This window comes from Eucyclogobius newberryi, unplaced genomic scaffold (genome assembly GCF_026437365.1).
Source record: "Eucyclogobius newberryi isolate DKJ021-1_F unplaced genomic scaffold, fEucNew1.0.hap1 SCAF_16, whole genome shotgun sequence".
Taxonomy (NCBI): Eukaryota; Metazoa; Chordata; class Actinopteri; order Gobiiformes; family Gobiidae; genus Eucyclogobius; species Eucyclogobius newberryi.
Window position 1 is genome coordinate 25949704 of NW_027315790.1, and position 25354 is coordinate 25975057.

At 44.0% G+C, this 25354-nt stretch overlaps 1 protein-coding gene across 6 annotated transcripts; it reads right to left on the reverse strand.

Moving 5' to 3' along the window:
- Window positions 1-6901: 6901 nt before the first annotated feature.
- On the reverse strand, window positions 6902-24970 carry mbpa (myelin basic protein a). 6 transcript variants are annotated; one of them, XM_072448147.1, is made up of 7 exons: window positions 24692-24970; window positions 20944-21036; window positions 19703-19732; window positions 17446-17466; window positions 13431-13489; window positions 10359-10442; window positions 6902-7994 (listed from the first exon to the last, which is right to left on the reverse strand). In XM_072448147.1, exons 1-7 carry the CDS (start codon window positions 24809-24811, stop codon window positions 7838-7840), a joined length of 564 nt encoding a protein of 187 aa, XP_072304248.1. In that variant the 5' UTR covers window positions 24812-24970; the 3' UTR covers window positions 6902-7837. The 6 variants fall into 6 exon arrangements, with proteins under 6 accessions (XP_072304248.1, XP_072304250.1, XP_072304251.1 ...); XM_072448148.1 differs by lacking the exon at window positions 6902-7994 and adding an exon at window positions 10232-10274; XM_072448149.1 differs by lacking the exon at window positions 13431-13489.
- Between the last annotated feature and the right edge of the window lie 384 nt (window positions 24971-25354).

The window sequence follows — 25354 nt, forward strand, 5'->3', positions numbered from 1 at the left end:
AGTGTGTACCAGAGGCCTTACTCGTGATACCAGCACCAGGTGTAATGGAAGTGCCCAAGGGCCGAGAGCCACGAGAACAGATCTGAGAGCCATGAGAGCAGGGCTGAGAGCAGAGCCACGAGAACAGGGCCGAGAGCCATGAGAGCAGGGCCGAGAGCCACGAGAGCAGGGCCGAGAGCAGAGCCACGAGAGCAGGGCCGAGAGCAGAACCACGAGAGCAGGGCCGAGAGCAGAGCCACGAGAGCAGGGCAGAGAGCAGAGCCACGAGAACAGAGCAGAGCCACGAGAGCAGGGCCGAGAGCCACGAGAGCAGGGCCGAGAGCCACGAGAGCAGGGCCGAGAGCCACGAGAGCAGGGCCGAGAGCAGAGCCACGAGAGCAGGACTGAGAGCAGAGCCACGAGAGCAGGACTGAGAGCCACGAGAGCAGGGCCGAGAGCCATGAGAGCAGGGCCGAGAGCAGAGCCACGAGAGCAGGACTGAGAGCCACGAGAGCAGGACTGAGAGCCACGAGAGCAGGGCCGAGAGCCATGAGAGCAGGGCCGAGAGCAAAGCCACGAGAGCAGGACTGAGAGCCACGAGAGCAGGGCCGAGAGCCATGAGAGCAGGGCCGAGAGCAGAGCCACGAGAGCAGGACTGAGAGCCACGAGAGCAGGGCTGTGAGCCACGAGAGCAGGGCCGAGAGCAGAGCCACGAGAGCAGGACTGAGAGCCACGAGAGCAGGGCTGTGAGCCACGAGAGCAGGGCTGAGAGCCATGAGAGCAGGGCCGAGAGCCACGAGAACAGGGCCGAGAGCCATGAGAGCAGGGCCGAGAGCCACGAGAGCAGGGCTGAGAGCAGAGCCACGAGAGCAGGACTGAGAGCCACGAGAGCAGGGCCGAGAGCCATGAGAGCAGGGCCGAGAGCAGAGCCACGAGAGCAGGACTGAGAGCCACGAGAGCAGGACTGAGAGCCACGAGAGCAGGGCCGAGAGCAGAGCCACGAGAGCAGGACTGAGAGCAGAGCCACGAGAGCAGGACTGAGAGCCACGAGAGCAGGGCCGAGAGCCACGAGAGCAGGGCCGAGAGCAGAGCCACGAGAGCAGGACTGAGAGCCACGAGAGCAGGGCTGTGAGCCACGAGAGCAGGGCCGAGAGCAGAGCCACGAGAGCAGGACTGAGAGCCACGAGAGCAGGGCTGTGAGCCACGAGAGCAGGGCTGAGAGCCATGAGAGCAGGGCCGAGAGCCACGAGAACAGGGCCGAGAGCCATGAGAGCAGGGCCGAGAGCCACGAGAGCAGGGCTGAGAGCAGAGCCACGAGAGCAGGACTGAGAGCCACGAGAGCAGGGCCGAGAGCCATGAGAGCAGGGCCGAGAGCAGAGCCACGAGAGCAGGACTGAGAGCCACGAGAGCAGGGCTGTGAGCCACGAGAGCAGGGCTGAGAGCCACGAGAGCAGGGCTGAGAGCAGAGCCACGAGAACAGGGCCGAGAGCCATGAGAGCAGGGCCGAGAGCCACGAGAGCAGGGCCGAGAGCAGAGCCACGAGAGCAGGGCCGAGAGCAGAGCCACGAGAACAGAGCAGAGCCACGAGAGCAGGGCCGAGAGCCACGAGAGCAGGGCCGAGAGCCACGAGAGCAGGGCCGAGAGCCACGAGAGCAGGGCCGAGAGCAGAGCCACGAGAGCAGGACTGAGAGCAGAGCCACGAGAGCAGGACTGAGAGCCACGAGAGCAGGGCCGAGAGCCATGAGAGCAGGGCCGAGAGCCACGAGAGCAGGGCCGAGAGCCACGAGAGCAGGGCCGAGAGCCACGAGAGCAGGGCTGAGAGCCACGAGAGCAGGGCTTAGAGCCACGAGAGCAGGGCCGAGAGCCACGAGAGCAGGGCCGAGAGCCACGAGAGCAGGGCCGAGAGCCACGAGAGCAGGGCCGAGAGCCACGAGAGCAGGGCCGAGAGCCACGAGAGCAGGACTGAGAGCCATGAGAGCAGGGCCGAGAGCCACGAGAGCAGGGCCGAGAGCAGAGCCACGAGAGCAGGGCCGAGAGCAGAGCCACGAGAACAGAGCAGAGCCACGAGAGCAGGGCCGAGAGCCACGAGAGCAGGGCCGAGAGCCACGAGAGCAGGGCCGAGAGCCACGAGAGCAGGGCCGAGAGCAGAGCCACGAGAGCAGGACTGAGAGCAGAGCCACGAGAGCAGGACTGAGAGCCACGAGAGCAGGGCCGAGAGCCATGAGAGCAGGGCCGAGAGCAGAGCCACGAGAGCAGGACTGAGAGCCACGAGAGCAGGGCTGTGAGCCACGAGAGCAGGGCCGAGAGCAGAGCCACGAGAGCAGGACTGAGAGCCACGAGAGCAGGGCTGTGAGCCACGAGAGCAGGGCTGAGAGCCATGAGAGCAGGGCCGAGAGCCACGAGAACAGGGCCGAGAGCCATGAGAGCAGGGCCGAGAGCCACGAGAGCAGGGCTGAGAGCAGAGCCACGAGAGCAGGACTGAGAGCCACGAGAGCAGGGCCGAGAGCCATGAGAGCAGGGCCGAGAGCAGAGCCACGAGAGCAGGACTGAGAGCCACGAGAGCAGGGCTGTGAGCCACGAGAGCAGGGCTGAGAGCCACGAGAGCAGGGCCGAGAGCCACGAGAGCAGGGCCGAGAGCCACGAGAGCAGGGCCGAGAGCCACGAGAGCAGGGCCGAGAGCCACGAGAGCAGGGCCGAGAGCCACGAGAGCAGGACTGAGAGCCACGAGAGCAGGGCCGAGAGCCACGAGAGCAGGGCCGAGAGCCACGAGAGCAGGGCCGAGAGCCACGAGAGCAGGGCCGAGAGCCACGAGAGCAGGACTGAGAGCCACGAGAGCAGGGCTGAGAGCCACGAGAGCAGGACTGAGAGCCACGAGAGCAGGGCCGAGAGCCACGAGAGTAGGGCCGAGAGCCACGAGAGCAGGACCGAGAGCCACGAGATCAGGGCCGAGAGCCACGAGAGCAGGGCTGTGAGCCACGAGAGCAGGGCCGAGAGCTACAAGAGTAGGGCCGAGAGCCACGAGAGCAGGACTGAGAGCCACGAGAGCAGGGCTTAGAGCCACGAGAGCAGGGCCGAGAGCCATGAGAGCAGGGCCGAGAGCAGAGCCACGAGAGCAGGACTGAGAGCCACGAGAGCAGGGCTGTGAGCCACGAGAGCAGGGCTGAGAGCCATGAGAGCAGGGCCGAGAGCCACGAGAACAGGGCCGAGAGCCATGAGAGCAGGGCCGAGAGCCACGAGAGCAGGGCTGAGAGCAGAGCCACGAGAGCAGGACTGAGAGCCACGAGAGCAGGGCCGAGAGCCATGAGAGCAGGGCCGAGAGCAGAGCCACGAGAGCAGGACTGAGAGCCACGAGAGCAGGGCTGTGAGCCACGAGAGCAGGGCTGAGAGCCACGAGAGCAGGGCTGAGAGCAGAGCCACGAGAACAGGGCCGAGAGCCATGAGAGCAGGGCCGAGAGCCACGAGAGCAGGGCCGAGAGCAGAGCCACGAGAGCAGGGCCGAGAGCAGAGCCACGAGAACAGAGCAGAGCCACGAGAGCAGGGCCGAGAGCCACGAGAGCAGGGCCGAGAGCCACGAGAGCAGGGCCGAGAGCCACGAGAGCAGGGCCGAGAGCCACGAGAGCAGGGCCGAGAGCCACGAGAGCAGGGCCGAGAGCCACGAGAGCAGGACTGAGAGCCACGAGAGCAGGGCTGAGAGCCACGAGAGCAGGGCTGAGAGCCACGAGAGCAGGGCCGAGAGCCACGAGAGCAGGGCCGAGAGCCACGAGAGCAGGACTGAGAGCCACGAGAGCAGGGCTGAGAGCCACGAGAGCAGGACTGAGAGCCACGAGAGCAGGGCCGAGAGCCACGAGAGTAGGGCCGAGAGCCACGAGAGCAGGGCCGAGAGCCACGAGAGCAGGGCTGTGAGCCACGAGAGCAGGGCCGAGAGCTACGAGAGTAGGGCCGAGAGCCACGAGAGCAGGACTGAGAGCCACGAGAGCAGGGCTTAGAGCCACGAGAGCAGGGCCGAGAGCCATGAGAGCAGGGCCGAGAGCAGAGCCACGAGAGCAGGACTGAGAGCCACGAGAGCAGGGCTGTGAGCCACGAGAGCAGGGCTGAGAGCAGAGCCACGAGAACAGGGCCGAGAGCCATGAGAGCAGGGCCGAGAGCAGAGCCACGAGAGCAGGGCCGAGAGCAGAGCCACGAGAACAGAGCAGAGCCACGAGAGCAGGGCCGAGAGCCACGAGAGCAGGGCCGAGAGCCACGAGAGCAGGGCCGAGAGCAGAGCCACGAGAGCAGGACTGAGAGCAGAGCCACGAGAGCAGGACTGAGAGCCACGAGAGCAGGGCCGAGAGCCATGAGAGCAGGGCCGAGAGCAGAGCCACGAGAGCAGGACTGAGAGCCACGAGAGCAGGGCTGTGAGCCACGAGAGCAGGGCCGAGAGCAGAGCCACGAGAGCAGGACTGAGAGCCACGAGAGCAGGGCTGTGAGCCACGAGAGCAGGGCTGAGAGCCATGAGAGCAGGGCCGAGAGCCACGAGAACAGGGCCGAGAGCCATGAGAGCAGGGCCGAGAGCCACGAGAGCAGGGCTGAGAGCAGAGCCACGAGAGCAGGACTGAGAGCCACGAGAGCAGGGCCGAGAGCCATGAGAGCAGGGCCGAGAGCAGAGCCACGAGAGCAGGACTGAGAGCCACGAGAGCAGGGCTGTGAGCCACGAGAGCAGGGCTGAGAGCCACGAGAGCAGGGCTGAGAGCAGAGCCACGAGAACAGGGCCGAGAGCCATGAGAGCAGGGCCGAGAGCCACGAGAGCAGGGCCGAGAGCAGAGCCACGAGAGCAGGGCCGAGAGCAGAGCCACGAGAACAGAGCAGAGCCACGAGAGCAGGGCCGAGAGCCACGAGAGCAGGGCCGAGAGCCACGAGAGCAGGGCCGAGAGCCACGAGAGCAGGGCCGAGAGCAGAGCCACGAGAGCTGGACTGAGAGCAGAGCCACGAGAGCAGGACTGAGAGCCACGAGAGCAGGGCTGTGAGCCACGAGAGCAGGGCCGAGAGCTACGAGAGTAGGGCCGAGAGCCACGAGAGCAGGACTGAGAGCCACGAGAGCAGGGCTTAGAGCCACGAGAGCAGGGCCGAGAGCCACGAGAGCAGGGCCGAGAGCCACGAGAGCAGGGCCGAGAGCCACGAGAGCAGGACTGAGAGCCACGAGAGCAGGGCTGAGAGCCACGAGAGCAGGGCTTAGAGCCACGAGAGCAGGGCCGAGAGCCACGAGAGCAGGGCCGAGAGCCACGAGAGCAGGGCCGAGAGCCACGAGAGCAGGGCCGAGAGCCACGAGAGCAGGACTGAGAGCCACGAGAGCAGGACTGAGAGCCACGAGAGCAGGGCCGAGAGCCACGAGAGCAGGACTGAGAGCCACGAGAGCAGGACTGAGAGCCACGAGAGCAGGGCCGAGAGCCACGAGAGCAGGACTGAGAGCCACGAGAGCAGGGCTGAGAGCAGGACTGACTAGAGTACAGCCGAGTGGGCACTAATAAAAAGCAGCAATATTCATTGACCTTGAAGTGGAGGCCAAGGACAAATGAAGCACCTGGACATTTTGAAAGAGCTGTATGGAGGCCATCTTATGTTGCACTGCAGGAGCACGTTTTCTCTGGTAAACAACTTGAAGGTGAGAGATCTCACAGTTTTATAGGGGTAATTACAGCTAATTCTCCTTCAGTAATACAATTATTATGCTCCGTGGCCAGTTTACACAAAATGCATAAAACCCAGATTTAGAAATGCGCAGATTGCCCTTCTACACCTGTCTCTTCAGGTCCAAGCTTCTTACAAATGTCAGCAGCCCAGGCCTATTACTCGCCCCTAGTTTAGATTATTTTATTTTATTTATTCATTTGAATGTGACAGCATTTATTAATGAACAGCTAATGCTGTAAACACACCGCATTTAGCTCAAAGATGATTTCCAGCCGTAGTCCCACGTGTTGGAGACAGAGGTGGAGGTGGTTCAGGCTCATTGGTCCATGTTCTTTACAGATCTTACCTGTGGGGACCCCAGGGTCCTTGGCTGAAAGTTTGGAGGGTCTTCTTCATATGCATTAGTTCAGAGTGCATTATTGCAGTGTATAATGAGGTTATATTATGAGCCTGAACTTTGTCTACCCCCCAGTGTTCTAAAATGATGACGACTGTTTATGCACATCATAAAAACATGCTTTAGCTCCAGGGACACTTATGTGATGTTTTAGAGAATGTGTTTCGTAAATGACCCATTTCTAGATGAAGCATGTACAAAATCATAACTCATTATGAACCATCCACACAGTTTTGTTTGTGAAGACCAGATATCTTTGTAGCTTTATAGTAGAGGGCTCAAGGCTCAGACAATGTTGGTCTTAGACATTTCACTCAAACAGAACTTACTTTTTTATCAATATTTTCCCCTATAGTTTGACAGTATAACGTGACCTCCGGGTTCAACATAGGTAGCAGCTGTGATGTAATTCCATCACTTTATAAAGGGCCAAAGAGTGTCACATTATGCATAGTATTATTTGCCAAATTACAATTTATGACCACAGCTTAGTTGTCTAAATGAAAATTTACATTTTCAGAAAATCATGTTAATTATCTCTGCATTTTGGATGGAAGTTTCCCCACACGGCAGGCATGTACTCAAATGTAAGATGGCTTATTTTGTGGTTATTTGCAGTTATTCCATGAACAAAATGACATAAATCGAAAAGAAAAGTCTTGAATAAGTGAAAGATTCATAGTTCAATTCCTCTCCGACTGCCTCTGACTGGGTTATGTTATCTTATGTGTGAATGTGACGAGGGCGTGGTCGCTAGTGGCTGCAGAAGCCCTGCGATTGGCACATTGTCATATTTCTGATTGTTTTTAAACCAAAACATGAATTTAAACTATTGGCAAAAAGATGACACAAAAGATCGGTTTGAGCAAACTTTAATAGCTCCCAACATACAATATATTTCTCATTAGACTGGACATACAACACTTAAACTCCACAGTCACATTTGTTTCTTCACATAAAACACTGCTACAAACAGTGCTGGTCGTTACACATAAAATGACATGATTAAATTCCCTTATTTCTCTAAACTCTGTGCGATCGTCATTTCTCAACTTTGACCTTTTCAACAACGTACCGTCTCACCCTCCAACACCATCTCACCCTTCAACAAGAACCACACTATTAAACGTGTTTGGTTACGTCAACACTACATGCAAAGTGCTGACTGGGACGAACATTTAAACTTCAGCTGCACATGAAGAATCGTCAGTGGTTTTAAGGCTTTGGTCATTTACAGTGCATTTGAAAGGGCCTTTACACTCACTCTTACTGTACAAAAGAGATTATTTAAGGTACTATTAAATGTACATGCAGACACATTCAGGGCACTGTATATGTGGTATTGTAAAGAAGGCAAACAGGCAGAATAAAGTTAGTTTGTACACTATAATAGCATTATTTATGTACAAAATACTCAGACAACATTGAGACTTTTGCCCTGAAATAACATTGACGCACACAGCACCTTTAGACCAGTGTTTTCTCGTGTTGAGGAGGACATTTTTAACAAAACGCACACCCCAGAGCCAAATTTGAACAACAGCGACACTGACAATTAAGCCTGTACTTAATGGCGTTTGCCTTTTTGCTTCTCGTTAGCTGAATTCATGATCAAATGTATTATAGAAACTCAAGACATGACAGAATGACTCGAACCGTGTTATTCAAACATAATTCATCCACAGCAAGTGTTAAGACTATATAATAACTACTTTAATGTTGTTTACAGCCTGTTTGGTATGTAATTGACCCCATTAAATGCAGCTTTACTTAGGCCTTCATGTCGTTGCCCTGTTAGTCGTTAGTTAGCGTTTCTTGAGGTTGTGAGTCCGCCGCGTCCTCTTCAGCGCCTCCTTCTTCGCTCTGGTCCTCTCGTCCGGGCCGGTTGGGGTCCGGGTGCTCAGAAGATGGTGCTCCAGCGTTTTGGGGGAGGGCGGGATTTAGTGTCTCCCTGAAATGGCACAAAACAGACGGTGCGTCAGCGGCGCCGGGGCCCGTCGGGTGATTGTCGAGGAGTTGTTGGTTTTTTTCACATTTAGTGGATTTGGAGGCTGGCGGTTATCCCAAAACTGCAAATAAAACGGATGAGGTTTGAGGTAGGTTTAAAGATGAAGGGTGAATGTTGCATGGTGAAGAGTAGGCTGATGTGAAGTGTGAAATGTGAAATGTATTTGTCAGTGTCCCATCTTGTCGTATGAAGTATTTTCTGTTTAATCGTTTATTTAACCAAGAAAACTGTCATTCAATAATCTCTTTTACTGGGGGCACTCCAGAGGGTAGCTTGTGTGGTGGGAATGATGTTGATTCAAGAGCTTTGGACGTTGATATAATTAAAACATGAAACGCTGCAGACATTTATTTAAGAGGCATTTACAAGTACTAACTCAATCTGAAGAAGTATAAAATATATACTTGATTATGGCATCGAAAGCCAAATACAAAGGTAATAGAGGGTGTATTCGGAGTGTGAGAAAAAGCTTCCGTGGTGTTTAGACAAAAAATAAAGGTCTGAATCATTGAAACTAAACTACAATAGCCACAGCTGCCCTGGGGTAGACTGGTGGATGGGCTTCTGCCACCACCACCAATCACTCACACCAGTTTTTACCGTACAGGGCTTAATTTGTGACTAAGCGTTGGTGGTAAGGGGAGGTTGGGGACAGGACAAAACAGTTGCCAGATTCCTCCCATTAGACTCCCGGATCTTCCAAAATTATTTTCCGGCTCATTTTACTCTCAAAAATCAAGACAAAGTGGATCAGATTAGGCCCTGATGGCACAGCACAAACCAGTCCCACGCCGAGAGCAGGCAATAATGAGGTCCAAAGCTGCATAAAGTTAGCTGTAGAACTCTGAAGTGCTACAGGCTTTTTCACACCAAACTGCATGTGGACAGGGGAGGCTTTTGTCCTGTTTGAGGGCTGTTACTCTCCTCAAACACTCCTACCTGACGAATGCCCCTGCCAAAGTTGCACTGAGACCTTAAGTACCAGTATCTGTCTTTCTGTCTGTCTACTGTTCAAGTAACTGAGGCCCAGGTGAATTTCTTTGTTGTATTTCCTTATGAAAAAGCCTCAAATTTGACCACACTGTGTCAGTAATCCCACTGCGCATCCGCTGAGCCACTTCTGCTTCACGTCTTCTCCCGTCAAATCTGTGTAAATCCAGCTCATGTAATTCAGCTTCTGCGCAACGCCGTGCACTCAATGGAGCCAGTGTTCAAATGCCTGTGTTGATACTGGCTGGGAATCACAAAGGATTTCACCAAGTTCAAGTGAGGGCACAAGTCAAGCTCTATAAAGATGTAGGAAAAGACAAATGTCCATTTTTATATTTGGGTTGAATCTGTACTTTCAGAAAGCACACACTGACTGAACTGGTATTTCATTATTTTTGTTGGTTTTATTTGAGGGCTTTTCAAAGGGCTTTTATGAAGAGAGAGCGAGAGAGTGTCCTTCTCTAACAGCCTCAGCCAACGAGGCATCACTCATTTATTAATTGTCTTTCCAATCCAATCATTTATGAATAATTGCACAGTAAACAAACGGAATCGACATTCAGTTTACAGAGCTCATCTCAGATCATTAACATTGGAGAATAGACTGACACGATGCCTTTGAGAGCATGTTTAGAGCTTTGAACTCCAGTTTGCAGAAGGAAGTAAAAGATGCGGTGGATTGCATAGAAGAAATGCTAACGCCTATTTTGTAGCTAATGTGATTTGCTAAATGCAATGAAAGAAAGTTGATATTTGTTCTAGCATTAGTTGTTTTGCAGAAAGCGCGCAGATATGAGAACAAATCAATCTAAAAGTGATGTGTCCATCCCGGAGACACCTGTCATGCTGCAACGTCAAATAAATATGGGAAGGAGTGTCTGGAATGCCAATGTGGTCCGATACATTTGGATTTGGCTAGGTGTTTTTTAATTTTTATTTAGTTAATTTGATTGTTTTTCTGTTTCTGTCATTTCTTTGTGATTTTAATGCTTTTTTCCTGCTGTGTGAAGCACTTTCAATTGCCTTGTGTATGAAATGTGCTCTACAAATAAACTTGCCTTGCCTTTTGCTGTAACAAGATGGGACAGCGACCAAATATACACATTAACATGATAAACAGACATCTTCTTTGAATGTGTTAGTGATGATGACACGCTTCTGCAACAGAAATAAATGCCTCTGTGAATGAGATACAGGCGCGTTACTCACTGCTCTTCGGCGAATGCTGTGTCACTGTTGCATTTGCACAAACACAGACACACATTGGTTATATCTGAGGTAAATGCTGTGATGTGGATGTGTGTGAGGGGGTCTCACCAGGCTGAGGAGTCGGGACAGTGTGCCCTGCTCTTTGCGTCGTCGCACTGGGGATTTTGCTCCTTCGGGTTTAGACGATGATGCCTAGAAAAACATGTGTGTGAGAGGAACGTGTGGACACAGCTGGGACTCTGCAGAAGAACAGCTACGGAAGCCCAAGAGGGACAGTCTGGACCAAAGCAGAGGGTCCAAAGGGAATGCCGCCATTGCCAGTGCTCAAAATACTCTGTACTCTGGTTGGAGGGAACAAATGCTGGGTGTGGTTCTTTGCAACGATTGTGAGTTTGATCCAATTATTTTTCAAAATGGAATAGGATTTTTTTACTACACAAATAATCGTCACATAATAACCAAAATTGAAGCTTGAACACGAGTATTATCACCACCAATTTACACCACTTGGTAATATTGGGAACTGTGGACTGAAAACTGTAAACTGGATATTTGTAATGATTAGTTTAAGGCCAGATGCCCTCCCAGATCCACATTGTTCCAGTATATTTTCTAGTCTATGTTGTTGTGGCTTTACTTTAGTACAGACAAACAAAACACGTTTAGCTTTTATGTTCTGGCCAGATTCGTTTAAGTTGCTGTTGATAGTATTTAAGTGTAGAAAACTAAATAGAGCTAAATAGATAGTTCAATTTTTTATTTTTTTATTTCAGGGACAGTGCATATTAACAAACATTTCCGTAAATATGCCAGAATTAGCCAAAAGACATCTGTATTTTTTTATTACCAAATATTTGCCTTGAAATAGCCTGTGACACAACATTGAGTCTTTTAAACCTGATCTTTAAACCCTCAGCCGGAGCCACAAGTCTTTCATTTGTAGTGTCACAGCGTGAACCCTTTTGGGAAATGGACAACTCACACTTCTCTCATGAAAAAAGACTGCAGTGGTCACGTGGAAATGAAGAAAAACACAAGCATGAAGTAAAACGCACACTACTGTGTACAATTTGAAAGATATTTTGATGTGTCTCCATGGACACAGCAGGAAAGTCACATAGTGCACCTTTAACTAAACTGGAGGTCAGCAGCTGTTGTATTGGTGCTTTTAAATAATTGTCAGTTATTAATGTTCCGTGTGTGCAATCGGCTGAACACTGCACTCAGGTAAAAGATGCATCTACACATTATCACCTCATTATCACCTCTAAAAATGTTGCAACTGCTGCCAAAGAACATTTGCACCTCTCATAATTTACTGTACACTATGTTCCTTAAGAGCCGTATATATAGAGGGAAGTATCTGCTCCTGGGTCTGTCCTGGTGTGAGTCAGTTTAGTCTTGTGTGGTCCTCTTCTAGTCCTGGTTTAGTCCTGGTCTTCTATCACAGTTCTATCTAGTATTATCCAAATATTATGGCACAGAGACAATGTTCATCCCTGTTGCCACTGGTTGCAAGAGTAAATTGTGAAAACTGTAATCTGACCATTTGCGAATGGTTTTGTCCAATCCTGCGCTGTTTTTGTGCTCTAATATTCACCGCACATTCACACTCATGTATTTCAAGACACTGTAAACTCTCATTTTTTTTGTCTCTTTGATAAGTGACCGTTTTACCAACACTATCGGTCTGAAAAGCGGAAAGTGCCCTCTTTATCCAGCAAGGACAGTAATACCGTTCTTTTGTACATCGACTTTGCAGTAATAAAAATATCTCTCACATGGTCCTGATTTTTCTTCTGTCCTTACTACAATTTCAGAGCCTCCCTGAAAGTTTGGCATTTATTTATTATATAATTTATTGCTATTTTTATCTGCAAAAGTTGTTTTTAACAGTATATTTTTCACAATCGGGGTAATGTTAAGGTGAGGATTGGGTTTATCTTTGTGAATCCTTAATTTGGTTAAGATTAGGACATGGAATGTTCTTTTATTTTTATATATATTTTTGATTTTGATTTTATTTTATCCAATGTAATTTTTTGCAATCAGGGTTAAATCATTAGTTTAGTTAATGCAGTGCTGATTCTGGACAAAATGCTAAACTAAACTTGTCGGGAGTCCTGCACACTGCAGGACGGACAGGTTTAGGTGTCCACTTTGACACCTACATATTGACACCATCACAGAGCGAAGGTGAGACAGGCGGGTGTGAGAGGAAATGACATTCACCCGAGGCACCAAAACAAACGGGAGACACTGCAAAATCTAATATTAGCTTCGCTGTAAAGGACTTGAATCCAAGTCGTTCTGACCATTCAGTTCATACAATTTAAAAGTGCAATATGTAACTTTTCACATGCGTCACATGTTCAATAATCCTGGATACAAGTAACACACTCTGGGGGGAAAAAACACAAACTTAACTTGAATTTACAAATGGTATAGAGGTCATAAAAATGTGCAAAAATATCTGTTTTTAGCAAAGATTCGAAGACTTAGACCTAGATTTGCCAAGTTTCTGTGAAAATGTTACTACTTTGCCTAGAATGTCCCACAGTATGGCAATGTTTATGTCCATGAGACAAGCAGGTGACAACACCATGACAAGTTACAGGTCAGATCTGTGGAGAGACGACCCCGCTCACAGTAAGAATGCACGTTTTTCAAGGTTTTAATACGTTTTAGTGAAATGTATACCGTATTTTCCGCACTATAAGGCGCACTTAAAAGCCTTTAATTTTCTCCAAAAACAACAGTGCGCCTTATAATCCAGTGCGACGTATATATGGATTAATTCTGTTTTTTAATTTTGATTTTGTGTGGTACACGTTTGTTTCGCTTAATGCGCCTTATAGTCCGGAAAATACGGTCTAACCTGTCGTATGCACTTTAATGCCATACGGTGGAACAGTCCAAGCAAAGCAGGCAAGTGGCGGACCTTCGACCCAAAAGTTACATAGCACACCTTTAATTACTCACATGTTTTCACTGGTTTCAAGAAAAAATGCATTGAGTCAGACGCATTTTGAAATAAATCAAAGAGCCTGATTGATTGAGATGATTCGCGTAATTGTAACTCATGTACATATTATTTTTTGCAGTGTGCAAAGCATGCGTATAAAGGGAGGTTCAGAGGCCTATAATATAAGGAGAAAACCTATTGAAAAAATGTGTTACCGGTGTTGGGTCATAAATAGTCGCGCTGTCTCAAAGTCATCGAGACGCAGCGAGTCGTTCTAGATTGAAGCAAAGGGGACGGGAATTACAATGATAATAGAGTCATAGAAAAGACTATTATGCTCTATTATTATGCGAGATGGTGCAATGATGATTATAATGTTTTTCCCATCTACATGTTATTATTGGAAATGTGGCCGAAGAACTGAAAAACCCATTTGCAAAGCAGATTTTCTACAGATGCTATTTTTATTTGGTTGCTCGGGGACATTAGACCAGTGGTTCTACAGCTTTTCACACAAGCTAATCATGTTTTGGGCGAGATCTAAACCGGATTTATAACGGGACTTTCTGTGGATTTCACAATTATCAAAAGGTAGGACAGTTGTGGTCGCAGAAGACACTTTAAAACTAAATATTGTGTCTTTTAAATGTGAGTCAGTGCCAAGTTTACATTCAAAATCCATCTGCGTTTCTATTTAATGTATAGTTCAAGGTAAATTTGAGCTCAATGTTGGTGAAAACACAGCATTTAACTGTTAATAAACCAGAGCAAACTGGTTTTAGTGTGAAAAGTACAGTATTTGTTTGGTGATTACAAGATTTGACGTGTCTTTAACAAAAATAAATGTCACCAAAAAAAAGCTACAACTGACAGAGAACAATTTTAAACTTTAAATAATGACTCAAATTTGGCAAATGACTCAAATTGGGGAATGACGAGCAAAAGTCCTGAAAATGTTGCATAAAACAGGAATTAATAGTTTGAAATTACAGCTAAAATAAGACTAAACGATGTCTGAGTGCCGGTAGTTCTTTAATATATACTAACACAAAGACGGACGGAAATATGACTAATATTTTGTGTTGAACGAAGCCAAAACTGCACAAAAATACCACAGAAGACGCCTGTTTACCACAGTCTGAACACCACTGCATTAGACACAGTTTATTATCTATAAATGGAGGGAGATTGTTACATAGGAGCTTAAGAAAGTGGGTCAGACAGAAAATAATGGATGGCAGTGCGTATACTGTTTACTCTATACTGTTTACTCTATACTGTATACTCTATACTTTATACTGTATACTGTATACTGTACACTCGATACTGTATACTCTATACTCTATACTTTATACTGTATACTGTATACTCTATACTATATACTCTATACTATATACTGTATACTCTATACTCTATACTTTATACTGTATACTGTATACTCTATACTTTATACTGTATACTGTATACTATACACTCGATACTGTATACTCTATACTCTATACTTTATACTGTATACTGTATACTCTATACTATATACTCTATACTATATACTGTATACTCTATACTCTATACTTCATACTGTATACTGTATACTCTATACTATATACTCTATACTATATACTGTATACTCTATACTTTATACTGTATACTGTATACTGTACACTCGATACTGTATACTCTATACTCTATACTTTATACTGTATACTGTATACTCTATACTATATACTCTATACTATATACTGTATACTCTATACTCTATACTTTATACTGTATACTGTATACTCTATACTATATACTCTATACTATATACTGTATACTCTATACTTTATACTGTATACTGTATACTATACACTCGATACTGTATACTCTATACTCTATACTTTATACTGTATACTGTATACTCTATACTATATACTCTATACTATATACTGTATACTCTATACTCTATACTTTATACTGTATACTGTATACTCTATACTATATACTCTATACTATATACTGTATACTCTATACTTTATACTGTATACTGTATACTGTACACTCGATACTGTATACTCTATACTATATACTCTATACTATATACTGTATACTCTATACTTTATACTGTATACTGTATACTGTACACTCGATACTGTATACTCTATACTCTATACTTTATACTGTATACTGTATACTGTACACTCGATACTGTATACTCTATACTCTATACTTTATACCGTATACTGTATACTCTATACTATATACTCTATACTATATACTGTATACTCTATACTCTATACTTTATACTGTATACTGTATACTGTACACTCGATACTGTATACTCTATACTATATACTGTATACTCTATACTCTATACTTTATACTGTATACTGTACACTCGATACTGTATACTCTATACTATATACTGTATACTCTATACTCTATACTTTATACTGTATACTGTATACTGTACACTCGATACTGTATACTCTATACTATATACTGTATACTCTATACTCTATACTTTATACTGTATACTGTATACTGTACACTCGATACTGTATACTCTATACTCTATACTTTATACTGTATACTGTATACTCTATACTATATACTCTATACTATATACTGTATACTCTATACTCTATACTTTATACTGTATACTGTATACTGTACACTCGATACTGTATACTCTATACTGTATACTCTATACTCTATACTTTATACTGTATACTGTACACTCGATACTGTATACTCTATACTATATACTGTATACTCTATACTATATACTGTATACTCTATACTCTATACTTTATACTGTATACTGTATACTGTACACTCGATACTGTATACTCTATACTATATACTGTATACTCTATACTTTATACTGTATACTGTATACTCTATACTATATACTCTATACTATATACTGTATACTCTATACTCTATACTTTATATTGTATACTGTACACTCGATACTGTATACTCTATACTATATACTGTATACTCTATACTCTATACTTTATACTGTATACTGTATACTGTACACTCTATACTGTATACTCTATACTATATACTGTATACTCTATACTTTATACTGTATACTGTATACTCTATACTCTATACTGTATACTCTATACTGTATACTCTATACTGTATACTATATACTGTATACTGTATACTGTATACTATATACTCTATACTATATACTCTATACTGTATACTCTGTACTGTATACTCTATACTATATACTCTATACTCTATACTATATACTATATACTCTATACTCTATACTCTATACTATTATAATCTATACTGTATACTATCTACTCTATACTGTATACTCTGTACTGTATACTCTATACTATATACTATATACTCTATACTATTATACTCTGTACTGTATACTCAGGCACAAGGGAAATAAATACTCTGTACTTGATGCTATAGCCTAACTGTCCTCCAGAAATAAGATCAAATATGTCAGTAAATGTCTTGGTTTAAGTTCAAGTATTGCACTAAAACTGAACGGACAGTAAAGTTGGAAGAGTTGTACCAATTATTATTTTCATACAATAAAATAAAATTGGTTTTACCCCAGATATAGATAGAGTCTACTAATGTCGCTATCGCCAACACGGAGCTAACGTCAACATTAGCAACAATTCCCTCTCAGACAAGGCTTTATAAACTGTAAATGAAATAACACTGTCCGGGTTGGTAAACTAACTTAACTGGATGAGCATTTTAGGAGTTTGGAGCACTTTCCTGGTTTGTATTACGTGTTTTGAGTCGTTTATTGTACATAAACCGTACTCCACTGCTCATTGTTTTTTGTCTTTTTCTGTCATTGCTCCGTGGAACAATAGAACGCAGCATCCTTTTTCCCAGGCTTTTTAATATATATTTTTCTTATAAACTTGATACTTGATAATCCAATTTTGCTCATTTCCAAAACTACACTTCAGCCATTTTCGGACACATCTCGTAGCCCGTAATTCCTTATTGTCCAGGACCCTGACAAACATAATCATCCCCACGTTTGCTTCATTTGAAAACACAATATCATGCGTATCTGTTGGTGTTGGAAACATTCTGGTGGTAACACACTGGAAGAGTAGTCACAGATTTGGAAACGTGTTAGAGGAGTTTTTCTGGACGAGGACGCGCTGCTTCAACACAAACAAACAAACAAACAAACAAACAAACAAACAGGACGAGAGGACAGAGAGGTGCAGTTTTGTGACCTACCAAACCCAAGACGTCTCGCCACTGAAAAACACACAAAGATGTTTCAGTCAATTATCTACGAATGAATGTGTAGGTTCAATGCGTAGGTTCAATGCGTAGGTTCAATGCGTAGGTTCAATGTGTAGGTTCAATGCGTAGGTTCAATGTGTAGGTTCAATGCGTAGGTTCAATGTCTAAGTTCAATGTCTAAGTTCAATGTGTAGGTTCAATGCGTAGGTTCAATGCGTAGGTTCAATGCGTAGGTTCAATGCGTAGGTTCAATGTCTAAGTTCAATGTCTAAGTTCAATGTGTAGGTTCAATGTGTAGGTTCAATGCGTAGGTTCAATGTGTAGGTTTAATGTGTAGGTTCAATGTGTAGGTTCAATATGTAGGTTCAATGTGTAGGTTCAATGCGTAGGTTCAATGTGTAGGTTCAATGCGTAGGTTCAATATGTAGGTTCAATGCGTAGGTTCAATGCGTAGGTTCAATGTGTAGGTTCAATGCGTAGGTTCAATGTGTAGGTTCAATGTGTAGGTTCAATGCGTAGGTTCAATGCGTAGGTTCAATGTTTAGGTTCAATGCGTAGGTTCAATGTGTAGGTTCAATGTGTAGGTTCAATGCGTAGGTTCAATGCGTAGGTTCAATGTTTAGGTTCAATGCGTAGGTTCAATGCGTAGGTTCAATGTGTAGGTTCAATGCGTAGGTTCAATGTGTAGGTTCAATGTGTAGGTTCAATGTTTAGGTTCAATGCGTAGGTTCAATGTGTAGGTTCAATGCGTAGGTTCAATGCGTAGGTTCAATGTGTAGGTTCAATGCGTAGGTTCAATGCGTAGGTTCAATGTTCAGGTTCAATGCGTAGGTTCAATGCGTAGGTTCAATGTGTAGGTTCAATGTGTAGGTTCAATGCGTAGGTTCAATGCGTAGGTTCAATGTTTAGGTTCAATGCGTAGGTTCAATGTGTAGGTTCAATGTGTAGGTTCAATGTGTAGGTTCACGTGGGTCACGGCATCGGGCTGTAATCAGACTACGGACAAACGTTATTTCTCAAACTAGAATAAAGGATCGTGTCCATTATTGTGAACATTTCTGCAAAAATATATAACTTTTAACACTGATCAATTGAGTTCACAGGAAACTCAGCACAAAATGATGTGGAAATTTGGACCGTTGCCATAGCGATGAGCAATTTAAAACTAAATGTGATGTTTTGAATGGGGCAAAAATCCTCAAAACGTTGCATTTTCTCATCTTTGTGGCCGTTTTCAATATCGCAGCCAACAAAATGAAAAAATAAAATAAATAAAAATATTCAGAATACAAATTTAAAGATTTAGAGTCACTCTATTCTGGTATTCAGCTATAAAATTTAAGGAAAACATTGCAGTATTTTACCACGTAATTTGCGCGAGAAAAACACACTAAATTTGTTCTTATGTTGAGTCCATTTTCTCTTACAAGTTTTATTTCTTTAATCTGTGAAATGAATGCATTAAAAAAGTACATTAAACTGTTTTAATCCTAGGTTGCGTTTTTTTTTTTTATTACCTTTAATATAATATAATTATGTCACAGAAAACACTCCAAAATACATTTTAATGCAGGTATTCAGTGTTCTGTAACTCAGTATCCGTATAGTTTACCCAATTTTTCTAAATGTACTGCTAAATCTAACCGTTTAAATGCCTACCAGATGTGTACAATACTTATACTTTAATAAAAATAAAGTCAGTGTGCCATTAAAATCCACATCCCTGGCCCATAACAGTCAGCAACAACATGCCGTAAACTTTTCTTAGCTTTTCTTAGCTTAACGTTACATAAACGTCACAATGTCGAATATATTATCTGTAGTATGAGTTCATCAGATCGTTAAAAGCCTCGCCTCTTCAGTTCTAGGGCAAGAGAAATGAAAAATCTGGAGAGGATGCGGCCTCATCAGCCCGACCAGACCACAATGAACCCTGCTGTTGTGCACGATGTCATTCATACAAAGGTAATTTAGACGCGTCTTCAATCGTGGAAATGAAAGTACCTCAAGAGTACAGCGTGCTATATTTGAACATCTCATCTTTCCTTGTATAATAGATTTCCCAGGTTATTATTTGCTGCAAAGCCTTGGCATTTGAAACCACAGATGACGACGGCGTATACTGTTAAACCTTGAAACTGTGGATGAACGCTGTAAAACAACAAGGAGCGTTTGTGCAGAAAATGTTGCTCGATACGTTCCTGCAAAAAAAAAAGGTGAAAAAGAAATGCTCGGAATCAAAACTCACCCTGGATTTAGGACGAGGAGAGGTGGCGACCTGATGGAACAACAAGTGAGAGAGAAAATGAAACAGAAAACTCAAAATATCAGTCAGACGCTGGAAGAGAAATGGTTTGTTTGTGTTTGGAGAGACAGAGGGAGAGAACGAGAGAGGGCAAACTGCAGTTGAATCAAAGCTTTTGGTGAAACGGATCATTTATCGACACATAACACGTTTTCTGATGTGACAGCGGAGACGAGGCGAGTCACAACAGCTATGGAAAACAAAGTAACAGTTGTGCGAGGGTGGAAAAGAAAGTTTGTCGACATCATTTGTTCTTTTTGTCTGAATTCAAGCGCATCGCGGGCCCATTATCCCACAGAAAATCCAATGTAACACCAACAATAAGAGTCCAGACTGCGATTTTGCCTTCGTAGATTCATGTAAAAGTAATTCTAAATCAAGTGTTGTGGGCCAAACACATATCCAAACTCACTTTCTCCTCACGTGCCCCGCTGTAGACGGCGCGTAAACCTTTGACCTACTGCAGTACCTTTGGCGACCACTAGGAGACCGTCAGAACCGCCGCACTTCAACCACATTGATTAAACGCAGCTAATCAGTTATTGAAATGACTATAGACTATAATGACTGATGGAATAATCGTTATGCCGAGTCCAAAACGTGTTGAGAGCTCAGAAAAGACGCTTTGTGACTCAAACTGAGACGCGATTGCATGAGAATGATGCGGGAAATGTGTAGCTTTGTCCACAAATTCATAAATACGCTCTGCCACGACTTCACTTCACCTTCGTCTGAGTCTAATTTAGTTCTAAACATCTAAATCGACTGCTCAAAGGAACAATTGCTGGCCGAGACAATTAGCTAAGTGACCGTTAGTGGCAGCCCAACGCCGCTAACATGCTAACATGCTAACATGCTTATTAACTTATAAACACATTTTCTCAGAGCCCTTTTATTCCATACTATAAACTTAACAGAACAAAAGGTACAGTGTTTACAGCGTCCTTTCCGAAAGAGTTGCTGAAGACATATTTCTATCGTGGGGTACAAATTGTGAAGCTGTTGTAGATATTGGATTTGGTCGCGCTACATCTGAACCATGGACTTGACAGATTCCTTATCGATTCTTCTCTTCCACAACAACTTTGAATGTAACTTTGCTCCACACGATTGGAATTAAACTCTACGTCAGTGAGGAAAAGCTAAAACCCTCATCAATGTAGCACAAAATGAACATTACTCACGAGGTTTCTGAAGAACTTCACCACAGCGTTTTCATGTTGTTTGCGTCGGGTTGAGGACTGTTGAGGTGAAGCGGCGTGGCTCCGGAACGAGCCCTGGAAACACAACGCACGTGTGTTTTTACAACATACAATCAACACTCTTGGCGCTTTAGAATCTATTGAAACGCGACAAAGAACCGACTTTCTCAGGTTATAGCAATATTTTAAGTAATGTCGACTTGTTGTTCTTTTATTCATTAATTTGACTTAGAATGAGAAATATTATGCAACTTTAATGAGCGTTTAATCTTGTTATAACAGTGTTTCCTCATCATTATTTTACTAGAAGTTGTATTTTGATTGGTTCCTGCATGTTTTGTGTAACGTAATCCTGATTCGTCCTGAAACTCAAATTAACTTTAATATTAAGTGCGTTTTCTTCAAACAAACTATGAACTCATTTACCAATTTATTTATTTATTTGTGTACTTATTTATTTCTACTTCTGCCTTATTAAAAGAAAACGCAATCACTACGGATAAGAAGACAGAATTCGTTTTTCCAAATATCGGAGTGCTCAGAAAATCCCTGTTTTCACCTACCCCGTATCTCCGCCCACCGCTCTGTACTTTACGTGATCGTTTGACAGTTTAAAACTCAGAGTGACTCAAACACCTCTGAAACATAAAAAACACATACATGAAAATCTGCTGCTGGTTACGGGGGAAATGTCGCGATGAAGAGGCGGAGCTTATCACTGTGAAGAGGCGGAGCTTATCAGTTCTGCAGCGTTGAACAGGAAGTCAAAGGATCTGTCTCTATTAAATGAGCCATTTTAGATCAATTTTCCGGTTTGTATTGAACAAAATGTAAAATATAATATAATAAGTTCAGTTAAAAAGTATAATTTGTCTCTTTTAAAGGTTTAAAGGTCATTGCTTTGCCTGGAATGTCCCACAGTATGGCATTAAACGTATGCATTTCCTGTAAGACACCTGCAGACCACTACACAGGTCAGATCTGTGGAAAGGCGAGCCCACTCACAGTCAGGATGCCCGTTTATCAAAGCATTCAGTCTACAATTACTTAATCAGTTGCTCTCAAAGAATATAAAGATTCACTTAACAATAAACAAATAGATAATAAATAAATGTTGTGTTATCTTCAGTATTGAGTATTATCTAACTTTGTTTTGTCTTTCTTTCATTGCTTCTGCTTCACCTCGAGTTCATGGGAATTTTTAAAACTCACATATGTTTTCCAAGCACCTCATTAACAGCAAATAAACCTCATCCGCCCTTTTTTTTCGTTGGTCTCTCATAACGCGGAACTCCGGCTAAATCCACAGCAGGTCTGAGCCAATAACTACAGTAATTATCTGCATCCAGAGCCCAACGGGAGTCGAAAGCCTTGAGTGAGGGAAATGAGAACGAGGCAAATTAAAATGGTGTTTCATAATCAGAAAATGTCCGCCGATTAGAAGCTTTTATAAGAGTTCAGCATCACGTTTACAGAGGAAGAGAAAGAGCGAGGGCTGTTTCCTGAACGAGGGAGGCTTGGGAACTAAAGGGCTTTAATTAAGTTACTGAGCCTGAACGTTACTAAAACCTTATTGTTGTGTTCATTATAAATTAAGTCTTTGTTCATACATTAAGGCAATAAAAATACATTAAAAAATGAGTTTTCTTCATATTTTCATGTGGTCTTTTAGTCCCGAAATGGATCAAGATCAAACTATTTATCCTGCATATTATTTTTCTTAGTATCTTATGAGTAACTGCCTTCATAGCTTATGGATTAGCATTTAGGTGTAAGATTTTTGACGCTTATTTAAATAAAAATGTCCAAGTCGCTTCTTCACTTCCTGAAAACAGACAGAGGAAGTGAAGAACAAACAGCGAAACGTCTTCACAACTTTTGAGGCAGATTCAAACCTTCTTTCTTTTGTTCTTCACGTAAATACACCGTCCCCACTATATTCTGCCATTTCAGCCACAGCTCCAGCTCTCCCCGACGCCGCGGCAGCAAACCCAGCGACCTCCTCAGCGACTCCATCTCCACTTTGACCATTACCGGCGTTTCCGCTCCAGAAGTGCGTTTTCTGCTTCTCCCATCGAAATTCTCCCTCCCGTACTTCAAGCGCCTTCAATAAACTGTTCGGTGCAAATGTCACATCTAATGAAGTTGTTAATTGTGACATTTCCCCCTTTGTTAATCCCACACAGACACAGGGAGAACATGCAAACTCCTGAAATGCCACACCCCAGGGATCAGCACTGAGAAATAATGGCAGACTGTACTTTTTATCTGGTGGATTTTTAAACCTGTACTTGTACTTTTAGTTGATTATACTTCTAGCCTGTAATTGTAATTAGTTACATTTAAAACAGGAACCACTGAGTTCAAATCCCTGTTTTGCTTCATAAAATGGCTAATATTCAGTTTTACATAGTTTGATTGATTGTTTTGAATAGAAGTTTGACCTAAAAATTGTGTAGCAACTAGCACTTTGAGTAGTATTTGCTATTCACTGATATTTGGCAGCAGTATTTGTACTTGTACTTGTAATTGAGTACATTTTTAGCCATGCAACAGTGCTTTTAGTTAAGTACACATTTTCAGTAGATACCTGACATTAAAACGTTCAAAGATTGAACCGAATAACTACGCTTAAATGCAGTTAAAATATTCTTCTTAGCAGCTGCGAGTGCCGACTGCCACTTTACAAATATAATTAAAAAAGAGAATAATTTACTTCCAAACTGAAACGTCTCATCCAACAGATGGATCTTGTTTTTACCTTGAAGTTAATTCATTTTGATGGACCAGCGCAGTATTTTTCAAGGTAAAAGTCCTTCTCTTTGCTTCAAACGCTTCCTGCTCTTCACAATTTAGACCCAGTTTGAGATGTTTCAAATAGTTCTAAAGTGTTCCCTGCAAGTGCTGCACGATCATAGGTTTTTATTTAATAAAACAGAGCAACATCTATCATTTTGACATCTATAAAAGCCTAAAGTTTCTATTTGGAAACCTACAAAACAACAACAATTCATACAACGCAAACAATTTCATGTAAAAGTACTCCACATGTGTTACAGACAAATATAAGAGTCTGTACAAGCTAATTTATGAGAATATTATACTCTACAAAATAACATTATAACAAATATGACTTTAATGCGTTATATATGAAGCATACATTTTTGGTAAAGATCCATAGAAACCATAAACTTTGTACATTGGCTAAAGTTTATACACACAAAAATTCAAAGTTGACCCTGTATTAATATATTATGTCACAATTTTCAGTTAAACATTCACAGTATAGTTTTATATTTTAAACAGATTCTCTTAAAATATGAAAGATCTGCTTTTTGATGAACGCAAAAATAATTAAAGGTACACTATGTATGTCTGAAACGTTCCACAATATGCACACGACTTTTAAGAATGTTTTCTTTTTCGCAATAAACAGACTGAAATTGATCAAATTAAAATAAATTAGATATAAAAGTTAATACTGTGGAGCGTTTCAAGCAAAGCAACGACATTTTCTTAAAGTCTCATAGTGTAAATAGAAAAAGGCGACATAATAAACTCATTCGGGGTCGACTTTTCTATCGTTTACGTGAAATATCATCTCACCAAAAGCTTGTCCCCAACAGTCCTTTTATCACCCGCCCCTTTCCATGCGAAGTCGTAGTGCCGCGAGTAAACCTCAAGCTCCATTTACGGACGGAATTAAGCCCCAAATCCACACCGCACTGACCTTGCTCCGCTTCTTCTTGTCCCCCGCGAATATTTTACTGATCTGATCCATGAGGCCGGGACCCTTCTTCTTCCTGCCCAGTCCGAAGGCGCTGTGCCCGCTGCCGCTGCTGGAGGCCATAGTCCTGCCGTGTGTGTGGGAGTCTGGGAGGGGTCGACCTTTTGCTCTGTCCTACACCCGACCACACAGCTGCCCGCTTGCCCTTGTGCCACGGGGCGAGTGCGGCGGGCCGGCTTTGAACCAGCGCCCGCCCCGCGCCGAGGAGGAGGAGGAGGAGGAGGAGGAGGAGGAGAGAGGGTCAAGTGGAGGTGCTGGCGAGGCTTTGTGCCACGTCTGAGGTCATCTGGGCCATGTTTTAAAACGTCCTTACACTCCAGACTGAACTTTTAACACATTTGAAACGTTTTCTGTCAATCACTCCTGGACCAATGATGGATTAAAAGACTAAATAAATAAAGGTGCACTATGTAACTTTGTTTTAACGAGATGTACGCCATAGTTTTCTTCGTGGAGATGTCATTTCTTTACCTGGAATGTTCCACACTATGACATTAAACACATCTGTCTCTCACACATTTCCAGTGTCTTCATTGCTCGATCCAAACATGTCAAAAACGTGGGCGTGGTCCGCTCGTCTAGAGAAAGTTACATAGTGCACCTTTA

Excerpts from the sequence above, each read along its gene's own strand:
- mbpa (XM_072448147.1), bottom strand. The coding sequence starts at position 24,811 with ATGGCCTCCAGCAGCGGCAGCGGGCACAGCGCCTTCGGACTGGGCAGG. Across the intron at positions 13,490-17,445 it reads GGCGAGACGTCTTGGGTTTG|AACGACTCGCTGCGTCTCGA; the intron begins GTAGGTCACAAA and ends GCTTCAATCTAG. Across the intron at positions 10,443-13,430 it reads CTATTTATGACCCAACACCG|GCATCATCGTCTAAACCCGA; the intron begins GTAACACATTTT and ends ATGTTTTTCTAG.